Genomic DNA, 14,928 nt, shown 5'->3' with positions numbered 1-14,928 from the left:
TTAGACTTTTATATTTGTCCATAATTATAAAGAGAAAACGTAGTAAAACATTTTACATGTCAGAGAAAAATTTCGTTATTACGTTATTAAATTCTACAAAATTATAAACAAAATACACAGAGTACTAAAATTATTATTATTGTTATTATTACTAATATAAAATATTAGTAATAATAACAATAATAATAATTTTATTTTTTGATCTCATTTCTCGTAAACAAAACATATATAAAGCACACAATTTAATACAAGAAGCAAAAATGCAGAAATTATTCTGTTCGCGCGCGAAATACCCATCGCTGCTTCCGTCCTCTTCTAGGATTCAAGAGTGAATGTGGTGGTCGGGTCGGTAGAGTACCGGACCGGCTGCTCGGCCACGCTCGGTCGTGCTCGGCTACTGTCGGCAATCTCCGTCGATCTCTGCGGGGGCAGAGGCCTCCTACTCTTTCGCGCAGTCTCGCGCAGTATTCACACTCTCGCGTAGGCGAACAGCGGTGTACGCGACGTGTCGGTCCGTGAGTCCTGTCGTTCTGTCAGTGATCTCGTCGGAGGAGTAATAGTATCACAGTGTTTGGAGTAATCGTCTCTCTGACTTTGTTTCTTTCTTTTTCTTTTGCGGGAAGATTGTCGTTGCCTGGTATGGATTTTCTCGCGTCTCTTCGCGCGATAACAAAATCGAAAACGTCGAAATAATCGGATACTCGCTACTTGCCGTGCGATCCGCTCGCCGCCTTCGCACCACCCAACCCCGTTTTCATCGTCGCTGCTCCTGCCGCCATCCCTCTTCACTCTCTCGCGCTTCTCGATCGGCACAGATGTCCGAAAACTCACGTCTTGACAGATATTCCGCGAAAAGAGTAAGAGGAGGAAGAGAAAAAGGAGGACGATCGTTCTTGCGGAGAAAGTTGACGAGATAAATTCTCGATCGCAATCCATTCTGATTTGCGCCCGGTACATCCTCCGACCGCTCTAAATTTTGGCGCGAGTGCATTAGTTTGTGAGTGAACAACACTCCGATCGCGCTCGATAGATCGAACGGAATGTCTCGACTATATTTGCGCTAGGATAACAAACGTCGGTGCATTCGCGAACGCGAGACATTGGATTTCTTTCTGCTATCGTCGTCGCGCAGTGCGTTTCAAAACAATCGAAGCAATTTGATTCTGAAGGAACTTCCTCTCTCGTTTTGCTGCGTGTACGTAAAAAACGAACGCTTGTGATGCGCGATCGATCTTTCTATCGCGTCGGTGACTGTTGGTTGATAAAAACTCCCCATGAAGGACTCAAACAAGTTTTATATATTTTTTCGTGCTCTTGGTCGTTTCAGGATTAACTTGTGATTTAAAAAGTGTGCGTTTTTTGAACAGTATGATCTTGAAAGAAGCTGCGACTATTAAAGAGCTCTTTTGGAAAACCAAGAATTGAAGTCGAAGGAGGATTATCAAACTTTTGCCGAAGTTTTCATCGAAGAACGGATGAATGAGCGATTAAAGATTCGCTCGGTATTGTGAAGATCGCATTTGGATGTAAGTTCACGTTCGTTGGACTATTCGCGCAGCCGATAATTTCAAGTGGAAGTTTCCGCATAGAACGGACTTGTTTGCTGCGGAAGCGGAACTATATTTACGAATATTTGCGTTCACGTGAATATAAGTAGAGAATGAGACCCGATGAGGCTATAGCGACAACGACGATTTCGATGTGTGTGCAAGAAATATGTTCCTGTCAAACGCGAGACGTGCGTCAATGATCACGAAAGAAAGAAACGCAAAAACGTGGAAAGAATCGCGAGATTGACGCCAAGTTGGTGCATATCTGGGATTCCACTTGTCGACATCGACGCGCGCGTGTTTCGTCTAGAAGAAAAAAAAAAGTGTCGCCGATCGTGTCATCTATGTACGATATGTGAGAAGACGTGACACAGGAGACGCCGTGACGAACGTTATTTGTCTTCTTTGTCGTCTCTGTAGCGTTCGCTCGGTCAATTTTTATTACGCTATTTAATCCGCCTGGGATTGCTTGTGAATGTGAGCGCGTGTGAGTGAGTTGCAAAGAACGGACACACATAAAGCCATGAAGGTCTCCAAGGCGATAGCGGAAAAGCTCCACGAGATGAGGTTCTTCGTGCTCGTCGTTGCCTGTTTCATATCAACAGTAAAAGGTGAGTTTACGTATTAATTTTTACATTATTCTGAGGACTAGGTCGACTTCTTCTGTTTGCGTGTTAAAATAGCATTCTTGTCTTCGTAAGCGTTTTAGCGGTGATTGTGAGGCTGGTTGTAATTTCGACGAGTCTTCAATTCAAGATAAGTGAGATCCCTTCGAATTAAGTGCGTACTCCGTTTCTTCGCGTAGGAAAAAGAAATTTGGAGTGAGTGAGTTAATAAAAAAAAATTTATTGAGTTGTTACGTATAAAATGTTTTTCATATCAATCGGTTTCAGATAATTTTTGAGGGAGTATGTACCACGTATAAAATGAAAAGATTTCTTCGCGATAAAGTAGAAAAATAATGTTGAATCAATTTTAAACGTTTGTTTTAATATATTTTATGAGTTCAATACACATTTGTTGCAATTTAAAAAATATTGCAAATATTTTACTAATAAAAACAAAATAAAATTAAAGTATTAATTTTATTGCTATTTCAAAAGTATTACACATGCGTATAGTACTAGATTAGAATATTTTGTTAATGTGCTCTGTAAAACAAACTTTTGAAATGCGATACATAACGATTCATTAAATAAAAAAAGAAAAAATCTTTGTGTTTCTGTTAAAAATAAAAAATCACAGAAAAATAAAATAATAAACACTCTATTATGCCACTAATTTATATAGATTCTATTTTTTCCAAATAACATCATTAATCTTTTTTACGAGTATACTTTTTTATATTAATTAAATATAAAAACATTTCTCTAACAGAAATATATTATAAATATGATTTTTTAATAAATTCATATGTATAGTGCAACTAATTATAAATATTAAATATAAATATTGTACATCTTATTTGTATAAGCAAAACCTTGAATTAATTAACAAAATTATATTTGTTTTAAAAAAGATTGTTATTTATTATCAAAACTCATCATTGAGAAAGAAGTCGTTTTCCAATCGCTTATAAGTTCGGCAAACTATTTAACCTCTTTTTTTCTCTTACTTTTCCTTCTCTCTCTTTCTCTCTTCAATATTTTAGAAAGTTGTGTGATTCTAAATTAGTTGAAGGATCTCCTTATTAAAGCTGGTAGTTCTCTTGGCATTCCGTACATCAAGTTGAACACACAAATTGAAGAGAAGTTATCACGCGAGATTAGGTGCTTATGTTACGTTATACTTTAACTCCAGGCCACGGAGAAAAGATCTTGTAGAAAAACGCTTGTTCAAAAAATTTTAGAACAAGTTTTAGTGTTTATGTAACACATTTTTATGTTTATGTAGATTAAAAAAATAACTAAGACTTGCAAAAACAGTTCATCTTTTAGAAAAAGTGCAACATATCTCTTCTCTTGTAAAATATCTTTTCTTTTCCATAAACAATATTTAATAATTGATTGAAATTGTACCTGATTATTTATGACAGGTGAATAACTACGATAGTTGCTTAAGTTTTTAAAAGTAACTTGATAATTGCTGCAAAATCGTGTTATGTGTGCGTGCTGTATTTTATTTTATATAGAAAAATATGAAAAAATATAGCGCTTCTGTTATTAATTCAGAACGTTATATTTTATGTTAATTGATACTCACCATGATAACATGTCGTCGTTTACCTACTTTTATTACAAATATACAGTATCGCGCAAAATTCAGAAATTGTATTTCAACTTTTTGATCTTCGTTGTTCAATTTACTGTAAATGTGTTATTTTTACATTGTTGTTACCTCGCTCTTTATTTCCGAGTTTATTTGGCACTTAATGAATATGTGCTTATTTATCGATTCATTTTACGCCGTTGTTTATGGGATCTCTCTATTTATTAACAGTGTCCATATTATCGGACCGGTAAAGGATATCACTGGAAAATGAGCTTCCTGGTCGTTAACACGCAATGTTGTTTGCATAATGCAATCGCGTTAAAAATATGATGGCATCATTTGGCAGGCGCAAAAGACGAGAATATAATGAGCATCAAAAAAGTGAAAGATATGCAACAAGACATTTTATTGTAAAATGTGATTTTATTTTAATATATATACATATATATAAAGCGACATTTTTTCACGTTTTCAGTAATACTTTATCAGCGAAAATGAAACTTCGGTGTTTCTCTTGCATTCGCGCTCTGTTGTGCAGACATGAGCGATTCGATAAGAAGATCGATTTTCTAATATATTTGTCTATATTTAACTACGCGAAAAAAATAAAGGTTTTAAAAAAAAAAGAATGATCTGCGAAAACGGACAGCAGCATTGCGCGCACAATATTCTATTAGCCTATTTTGCACGCTGATTTAATTGTGATTGGAAAGCAATTTCGCAAAACGGAGCGTATCGCGAAAAAAATTGTCGATATCGCTCCGCTTTTCGCGCTATTCCCTTAACGCTGTATACTATAGATTCACGCCATTATATTTTTATTGCTTCGTAAAACTCGGCGATATTTCATTCCTTTCCCTCTTCTCCTCCTCGATTACACATTGATCAGCGTGTATGTTCCGTTCGATTATTTTTACATTTCTATTATTTATTGCATTATTTAATGATATCATTGTTGCGTAGGTAATTGATTGAAAATTGCTGCATCGCATATGTCATATGTATAATCGCTCGTGAAAGAGACCGAAAGAAATATATTCTCCATCGCGGTACGTAGTTCATGTTCTCTTAATTAAATCCATTGTTCTTTAACAAGCTACTATACGATTAACACATTCGCATTTGAATTTACTCACATTTTTATTGATCAATATTACATTCACGACATTTATCCTTTGACTCATTAATATTCATTTTTCATTAACAAAGAATCTCCGTTTATTAATTAAAACTATTCGAGTTCATTACATTATCCTTTTCAGTGTATTAATATTGGTTTGCACAGTGAGAAAGTCAATAATTTTATATACAGTACCGAAGATGGATTCAGTAAATGTCATATTTTATATTATTTTGTTCTTTTTTCTCTTAATGAATATTACTTAAAAGTAAACTTAAAACTAATTTCGAAATATATTCGTTAAAAAAATATATTACATATTTTCTCAAACGAAAAATTAGTGTTTCCAAATCTAACCTAATTTTCGTAGTTCACAACTTTGCACATGAGTTTTCGATATTTAATTTTCAAAAAGTTTTTAATCTCGAAGACGAAACAGTTCGATGACAAAATGTTAGATTAAAAAATGGATAAAATACGCTTATGATACTCAATGGAACAAGAGGCTTTAAAGTGTCTTTAGATATTTATGTCTCTCTCTCTCATCTTTTTGAAATATACACGCCGTGTGCAGCATTGTCAGAACTCTATGTCGCTCTATACTTACGTGTTGTGTATCCTCATACTCTTGTATCACTTTTTTCGAGTTCTCGCGTTGTCCGTAATTTATTTTGCAAAAAAGAAGAAACGTTAAGTGTGCATAAGCCGAAAAAACTTACTCTCGCACGATGATTTTCTCAGCACAACAGAGATGCAAGAATAGTAGAGGATTACGGGTTAAAACTCGTGGTTTTTACATGTCGAAAATTACGTATCATTCATAATGCAAATCGCGGTTGGTGCGTGTGCTGCGTTATCGAAATATCATGTACCGACTAATTATTGCGCGGTCACGTCAGCGGTCACTGTTTAAGCTGACGCATCATCATAAGCAAAATATACAAAGCGTTGTCAGCACATTGTCGATAATATGCAAGATTATATGCTCTTGAATGAACAGGGGAAACGATTTTTTGAGCAAACATCTTGTTACAAGTTTTGTATTCGTGTAATTTAATTTTCGACATTCCTAATAATCGAGTTGTGACTAAAACTTTGAAAAGGCAATGCGAGACAAAAAAATATCGATCTTCACGTATGTAACAATATTACAATTTATTGAATAACACATAAAATGTGCAGAGCGTATCGCGATCAAATTTCGCTCATTCTCACTCGTAAAATTATAAATTCAGAATTAACAATAAAAAATAAATTCAAAAAATTGACAATATATGGTAAAGCAATAATTGTAAAAAACATAGATTATTTAATAAATACATATATTGTGCGTGCGCACGCACACACGCAAAAGAAGAGATAGAAACGTGGTTTTGTATCAGCCCAATAAAGTTTTTTTAGTTGCTATTTTTATGAGCTCTCAATGAGTTTTGCGTTACAAACTCTAAAAATTTTACTTTAACGTCGACTATGAACGTCGAAGGAGCGGAATATAAAATAAAGTCTGGGGGATAAACCTTCGTAATCGTATCGGTATATTCTGCACGAGTGCCCACGACCAACGTTGACTGACAAAATCTTTAAAACACGAGATCGCGCGTGCGTTGTGTAAGAACTCGGAAAACTCCGTTGGATTGCAGCCAGAGTCGATTGTTGTGCAGCCGTGATACGAGATCATATGCGAAAGATGAAGAGGAGACACATACACATACATACAGTGACTTGAGGATACCACAACCATTGTTAACAGCAGACAATGAATTTGCACGTTGTTAAAGAGAAGAAACAAAAAGTTTGAAACTTTGTTCATTAAGCGCGGATCCGCGAATATATCTCGCGTGGATCGTTTCCTGTAATTCTCAAACGACTGAATTGCGGATTTGCGATTTTTGACGCTTTCTTTATCGGGGGTTGGCGGCATATCGCGTAATTACGAACTTGAACTTTCGAGTAGCTGATAAGGAAGAGAGTCGATCGATGCCGGCTGCTTTTCTGCCGGGCTCTCATTCGACCCTTTCCGGTTCGGAAACTTGGAACGAGCGCTAGTTGCAAAACTACGTGTAATTGCAGTCTTTTACTTACGTTTCTAAATAAACTGATAATCCGGCCATCAAAAATACCAGCGGAGAGCGCGCAGCGTAATATCGATTCAAAGGAAAAAATAATTCAATTATGCAACATATAATCATATTATATTTGTTAATTACATTTGTTAAGTGTTTACTCATAATTCGTTAATAATGTTTAAATCAATCAAAGAATAATTGAGCCTTAGAGAAAAGTGAGAAAGAGAGATAGAGAACACAGAGCAAACTGTTACATTTCTCTAATCTCGTTAAAGTAACGACACAAAACAAGATTAACCGATCATTGTTATTTTCGTCAGTAATGCCAGTACGTGGCATTGAATGATATGATATATGTATCTCGGACTTTATTTTTCATTGGTGGGGCTCTCGTCGCGTATCGTTGTTACAAAAGTACATATATTTGCCTTTTCCTATGGTAGATACCGCGCTCGCGATATATCCACTCTGTTCGTTTTTCACGGACTTTCCTTGTTGTCAGTTGCTGGCGGCGCCGGCAAAATGCGAGCTTGCAGGCGTTGTTGTCGCTGGCCGGTATATCTTTGCAAGTCTCTCGCTTTCCCCCTCCACGTTTCTCTCCGTTTTTTCTCCGCTTTTCGCGATGTTTCTCTCTCTCTCTCTCCCCCTTCCCCTCCCTTCTCTCCTTCCCCCTCTCTCTCTTTTCTTCTCTCCTCATCTTCTTCCTTGTTCCGTTCTTTAGAGATCATCTCGAGATCACGCGCGGATAGTCAGGCCAAATCACGCACGCCAAGTGTCTTTGTTCTTGATGTAATATGGAGGAAATGAGAAGGAGGGAAAAGGTAGGCGAGAGAGTGGACAGATTGCAGACGATACTACACAGACCGCTAAGTCTTCATCCCTGTTCGTTCGTTCGGCTCGGTTAAACTGCGACGCGTGTGTCATTACATGTACGTGTTTGTGAATGTGCGCACGGATAAGTATATAGGCGTATAAAAAGAGAACCTATACACCAGATGTTCGAGCTTGGATCGCGATTGAAACCGGCATGATTTTGCTGAGCCGAGATTTCGACGCGCTCGGAGGCTCGTAAGTCTCATCTATGACAGTAAAAAACCTCTGATTGTTACATCTTTTATTTTGTTTAAATAAACATACACACAGTTTATTTTTTTGCTGTCACTTTTATGAAAGTTAAAATATGTAAAAATTATACACACACTTTAATATTAGAAAAATCTTATACACAAAATACTAGGTAAATAGTAAGTAATGTTAAATTTTGACGGTGAATTTCTTTATTACGTCAAAAGCTCGAAACTTTTAATTGAAAATGGGGTTATCAGTCCATTATATTATACGACGCGATAGTAAACTTAATAAATGTATAAATGTATATAGATATATGAATGCAGAAATTAACATTCGGGTTTTTATATATTACACACTTTTTTAATATTCGAACAAACGCATCTGCATAGAATAAACAAACCTGTTTTTGCAAGTTTGTAAGTCGAAGATTACGCACAATATATGATTTAAAACAGAAATTTAAGTTTGTGTTGCGCGCGTTCATACAGTGCGGCATGGAGAAAATAAATAAAAAAAATTCGAGAATAACAGTCTATGGATGAATCGATGACAGCATTTGAATGTTTCGTTTTGTTTTTTCCGAAGAGTTCAAATTGTATTGTCAATTCGGACAGTTTACAAAACAAAAAATCGTTGAAACGTTGATATGTGCGCGTGCGCAGACTATCTTCTGTGTTCTCGTTAAGTGCGAGTTACAAACTTTGACGAAGCTACAATAATGTACGTATATACTTGTATTGTAAAATTACGCACAAATGTGCGATCAGTATCGGAAATATTTTCGGGAATTACTACTCCGACAGGTAATATTGTCGAGCGCACTGAATATTTTTCGATACATACATATAAATATATCAACGTACAAATATACATACAATATAATTTAGAGTTATCGTTCTTATTCTGTTGCAAATCTCAAATACATCTATAAATCTTTTCTTTTTCTCGTCCACATTAAAACATGATGTTATCAATTCTGTTTTACGCGAGTGTGTTAATGATAACAATAATCTCAGCGTAAATGTTTGTTCGCAATCAGAAAACCGAAAAAAATTGTACAGCAAATTTAAAGCTCTTCTATTGTATGCCCCTTATTTAAGACGAAATCGATTTTACCAACGATATGACTAATAAATCTCTCGCTCATTGCGAAACTTAGAAAATCGCGCTCAGCTCAGCCGCGTGCAAAGTGAATCGTTGTTATTACTCGCTATAATGCAAGATTTCATATTCTTCAGGATTCTTTAACGAATTTTTTTTATTGCTTGTATATTGAGCATTGCGATTAATTTAAGAACAACGATTTGATAATCTAACCTAACAAAACGAATATTTTCTCGCGAAATTTGTCGTGAAGTCGTCGTCACCGCACGCGTGTCAAAGTCTTCGGCGATTGATCCTTGTAGCGATGAAATACGGTAAATGTTTCTATATTCGCCTGCTGCGTGGTTACCGTCTTTGCATATTTATGGAAATGCGGCGCTGCGTATAGAAAGTACGTTTTATCGTATCTCCATATCGTGGCAAATGGCGTCGATCGCTCGGTTCGTCGATTCCGCCACTCTTCTTCTTTCCTTCTTTCTTTCCTGGTCCTTTTAAAACCGTCTCTTCTCCGCGCTTCCGTTTCCGTGAAAAATCCATCTAGCCCTTAGGCAAGCATCCCAGCTCTCCCGGGTCGTCACTTCAGAAAGCGGCAGGAATAACAAAACCAAGTTTGCGCTTTTACGTCAATTTTATTATTACAGAGATAATAACTTGTGACAATAACTTTTCCGAATTATCCAATTTGACTCGTTTTCGCGCGCAAAATTTACGGAAAAACTCACAAGCGCCTGCGTTTCTATCAGTTACTCTATATTATTATTTTTTTTTTTTTAGAAAAAAGTGATTTTGCGTTACGTATATTATACGTGGCCATAACAATTGTGCATGGGACACTTTGTACATATCGTTTCAGAACAAGTCAGGACGCAGTATGACAAAAAATCTTGGAGAATTATAACTTTAATGGGTTAGCGGCGCTTTCGTGTCTCGTTTAGGGAAAAGAAAGGGACTCTTGGGAACGGGAACATGATTAGCGGAATGATTAAACGTTTCGACAATGATTGTCAGAGTAGAAAGAACAGGGAATGAAGATCGAGAATCCGTCCGGTCATACGTATAGAGACGAAAGAGAGGAAAGGGAACGGAGGAGGAACAGTCGTCGTTGGGAGATTCGATTAAAAACGCGGGTTACTCTCCCGCCGGTTTGAAAATTAACGAGCCGTTGGTGGTAGTGTGCCTGTCGAAACAAGATTGAAGTCGGCAGCCAATGGAACAGTGAATTTTCCAAGCAAAGCTTTTGGATTTCTTCTTCCCGTTCTTCGTTGGAATTTTGCCAAGGGCGATCCCGTAGGACATTAGACAACACCGTCGTCGTTGCTAATTAAGGATGGCATCGACGATGTGCAGCAATCGCTAATTGATATTTGCGCGACTGTGTCCGCTTTCTGAACGGCATTAGAGACTTGTCCATTGTACATTTTCCCGATAAAATGCTTTATATTTTCTTCGTGTATAATGCGAGTTGTGTGAATAAAGTGTCCTTGCAAACTAGCAGTTGCTTCGATACCGAAACGTTAATCATTTCGATCTTTTGATAAAAAATATTGTTTATTAAATATAATGATTTTTAAACATTCTTTTTGTGCATTATTATAATGTATAATTAATGATATAATAATATATAATTTATTATATAATTTTTATTATATAATATTATATAATTTTTATCAATTATATAATTGATAATTAACAGCTTCACCGAAGGTGAAGGGAAACGCATGTATGAGTTTCTCCAATTTTTTACCAGAGTACAGAGGGGACTTACAAATGCGTCACTTAAAATTTTTCACCTACACTTGTGGATTACGGCTTATCGGTCTTTTATTATTAATAAATTGGTCCTTTATATTTTAATTAAAATTTTTTATAAAAATTAATTGATTTAATGCTATAAATAGTTCATTTTTTCCTCTTCCAAGTGGTGTAAAAATTTATAGCAGTTTGTGAAAAAAAACGCATTTTAAGAAATTTTTCCGATGCCAATTAAAGTTTCTCTTAACTCGGCGCGAAAGTATTGTAAATTCGCTTTGAGAAATATTTGACACGACAAAATTTTTGTAAGGAAAAATCGGCCAACCTATATTCGATTAAAACAAATCCAATCCAATTTATTGCAGTAAGAAATATTTGTGATAATACGACGTGTAAATATAGAAGAGATTTCTTTTAAATTGATAAATATTATTAAACATTATTCTCGATTTTCCACGTTCATCGGTGGACACGAATGTTAAAAAGTTTTTTGTCTTTGAATTTAATTTTAGCTTTAACTTGATTATTACTCGAAAGTTTATTTTCTAACCAATATAAATCTATAATGTTTATCAATTAATTTGATCTCTCTCTTTGATTCTTAATGCCAAGCTTACGATCGTTTGACGTAAAAAATTCGACAGCCGAAAAAACCATCGGAAAGTTGTAAAATACCGCTGGTACGCGATAGAGAATACCGTAATTACCGTCGGATAGTGTAGCGCGACGTTAAAGAGCCAACTAAAACTAATTTGTTATCATTGCGCCGGTGCATGTCGCCTGTCATTGAAGATACCGCCGAAACTAATTAGCTCGGCGCGCGAAACGGACGTTGTAAACGCGTTTCCTCGCTGCCTTTCTCGCTTTGCCAGCGCGTAATAACGCGTATCTGCCAATTGCTGCGACCCCCCGTCGTCGAATCGATCGCGCGCCAACCTTCCGTTTTCTTATCTTTGCCGCGCGACTCGCACTCGCCTCAGCAATCGCCCTATATTATATAGTTCCATCGTCACGCTTCCTTGTCCTTTCAGCAACGATATTCCGATTCATTTCCGACAGTTTATTAATTTTCTCCCGATCTTTCATCCACGAATTTGCACACGGTATTTCTAACTTGCCATCGCGACTAGAAATTGACGCTTCACGCCAAAGAAAACTTTTTCCAAGTTTCCAGCGAGCTATTGTTTTTTACAATTTTGCACATATTAAACATCTCAGTGACTTCCTCGAATAAATTGAAATTTCGTCGGAGCCAAAACCTGCGCAAAGTGAACCGAGAAATACAATTCTATTGCGTATTCGGCCTTTCGAGCCGAAGAGAGAGCTTTTCATTTCCGATCGCTCGTAACTCAAAAGCCATCGGCGCCTCGATATTTTTGCCGGTCGCGAAATTGATGCCCCGATTCGTCCAAGAATCCGCACCGGAACATGGAGCATGTGCGCGCGGATTGATGGGCCGCGACTCTTGTAGCGCGGCAATCTATCAGCTCTTGTTCCGCGTCTCTGTCTTTTTCCTGTCTCGTTTGAGATGACTTAGTAGTAGCTCGTGCGCGATACTATATACGAACGACTTTTTGATTTCATCTCGCGCACACGCTCTACCTCGTGCATTTAATTATCTTCGTCATTTGCAGCGACATTTAATTCTCTGAATTAATGACGCGTCCTACCGGACTCGATATCTCTCTCTCTCTCTCTCTCTCTCTCGCGTGTGTGTGCGCGTGTTTCTATGTACACACACGTTCGCCTCGTTACTCCTCCGGACGTAACAAATCACCACCGATCCCGTGATGACCGATGTTACGGGGCGCATACGGCCGGCAGGTGGAATGAATTACGCGATCCGCGCGTCCGCATATTTGTATGTGTAGATACATGTGCGCAAGCGCACGTTACAAGTTCATTTACTTATCGGAAGATTCAAAACGCAAGGTTATTTCTCGCCGCTCGCTTTCGATGTGTCTCATGGGAGACAGCAAAGTCTCTACGAGTGGAAAATATCGTATAAGAGATAACAACATTTGTCGAGTGGGATATGAAACTGAAAATATATGCAAATATTTCTAATGGTTATTCCTATCGGGCTTTAGGCACGCGCTCTGTTTACGGAGTTGTACGTATCTTTCGGAAAAGATATCTGAGATACCGCGAAACGAATAGTTTAGAATACAGGGAACATGAAATTCAATTGAGAAAGAGAGAGAGAGAGAGAGAGAGAGAAAGAGACATGATTATAAGTTTTCCTTAGACGGCAAAATTGTTTTTGTATGAAAAACGCATTTTGTTTCACTAATTATATTTAAAAAATAGACACCACGCAATTTTTTGATACATGTAGTAGGGGGAAGTGGGAAAAAATTGTGCGCGACGGGCAATCATACGCTCTGGATTATTTAGATAACCAGCCATAATTCTGAACTTTTTTTAGTTTACTGCACTTTAGTTGTAACTATATCACTACCCCGACCGCGCCAAATTCTTTGTGTGTTAGTAAAGAAATAAATGTTTGTTAATAGTGCTTTTTTTGTTATTTCCTGTGATCTGAAGAAAAGACACTAAGTTTCTAAGTTTCATTTGTTTAGTTCCACATACATATAATCTTAAACAGCATTCTTTCTTGCAAATAAAACTGTATTTCATAATTATTTTAGTCAATACATATCCTGTATTTTAGTGAAGTTTATTCATTAACCTCGAGTCGGACAATAGTACGCAGTCACAAAAGACTGCACTGAAAAAGACTCCGGAGAACTATTTGTGTAACCACTTTAGCAACCAATTAAGTGTAGACTGAAAATAGGTTTTCTACAATGTCGTATATGTATTTGAAATATTTGCTCTTTTTAATAATATGCCTCTTACAGGCCAACATACAAATTTCATGATATTTTTTCTTATTGTTTCTTATCAATTTTATTATTATAATTCTGTTTTGTATCATTAAAAGTGTTTGGTTTTTAATGCGTGGCTTTTCTTTTTAGATTTTCCATTTCCAACTTTTAATACCTGCGCACAATAACCTTGTATGAGTTGGGGGGAATTGTGAAAATGAACTGTTCAACTATCTTCAATGGTATTAAAGTGTGTTTAAATTTTAATCATATTTACCTATATACAATGATAGTAGATAGGCTGTGTTGAAAACGAATCACAATTTTTCAAGTCTCATAATAGCAAAGTTACAACGATTCGTGCTCAAGTGCGCACAATTCTCCCACTTTCCCCTATAATATGTACACTATATGAAATATGTATAATCGTTATAAATAGTATAATCGTTATAAATTTCATTGCGAGCAAACAAATGTCTCCGTCGTTTGATTTATTACGTGAGGAAAGAAAAAACAGTTGTTTTCGCAAAATCTCTATTACCCAAGAGTCGTGCGTTTTATTCTTAGCGCAATTTTTATTTGACTTAACAAAACACCATTTTATAATATATAGGTTAATAATTAATATATATAACACATAGATATAGGTGGTTGAGAAAGAGAGAGAAGAAAAGAGAGAGAAAGTAGGCGAGAGACGAACTAAACTCAGACGACACTTGGAAACTCGGCGGAAAACGACTTGTATATCGAGCACGTAATGTTGCGCGCAGTTGCGGTCACGAGTTCGTTGAGCACGGTCAGTGGGACGTGAATCGAATTAACATTCCGTTCTGCCGGTGCGCAAAATTATTTCCGGTGCCGCCCTTATTGGTGAGACTAGAGAGGAAGAAGAGAGAAAGAGAAAGAGAAGGTGGGAGGAAATGGAGAGTCTACGAGCGGCGAGTTGACGCAATTTCGCAGCAAGATACCGTCTGCCGTTGGGAGAAGACTCGGGGGTGACTTGGCGAAGGTTACGTGCGCGACATTGTTCGCGACACTTATCACGATAAGACCCGAAAGTTAGTGATCTCCCAGGGAAACTTCTTGCGGACGAGAATTGCCGTCGCGCACGAGAGAGTAACGAGAACGAACGACGCTTCGTGTGTCACGCCTAATCTCGCGAGGCACGAATCAAGATTGCGCGAAGAGGTGAGCGCAATTTATTCGGTGGCTCTTTCTGATGG

The 14,928-nt window shown here is 37.0% G+C and overlaps 1 protein-coding gene across 3 annotated transcripts in view; it reads left to right on the top strand.

Annotated features, from left to right (window-relative positions):
• Positions 1 to 491: 491 nt before the first annotated feature.
• LOC109857854 (nephrin) overlaps positions 492 to 14,928 on the top strand; it is a 300,812-nt gene continuing 286,375 nt past the window's right edge. For all 3 annotated transcript variants that reach the window (XM_020434605.1, XM_020434606.1, XM_020434607.1), the window contains exon 1: positions 492 to 2,161. In XM_020434605.1, coding sequence (XP_020290194.1) covers positions 2,074 to 2,161 — 88 coding nt within the window. In that variant the 5' untranslated portion in view covers positions 492 to 2,073. The remainder of the gene's footprint in view (positions 2,162 to 14,928) is intronic.

Source organism: Pseudomyrmex gracilis, unplaced genomic scaffold (assembly GCF_002006095.1).
Source record: "Pseudomyrmex gracilis isolate BER0280 unplaced genomic scaffold, ASM200609v1 scaffold_176, whole genome shotgun sequence".
In the NCBI taxonomy this organism is placed as follows: domain Eukaryota; kingdom Metazoa; phylum Arthropoda; class Insecta; order Hymenoptera; family Formicidae; genus Pseudomyrmex; species Pseudomyrmex gracilis.
This window is presented reverse-complemented; position numbering and strand designations above follow the sequence as displayed.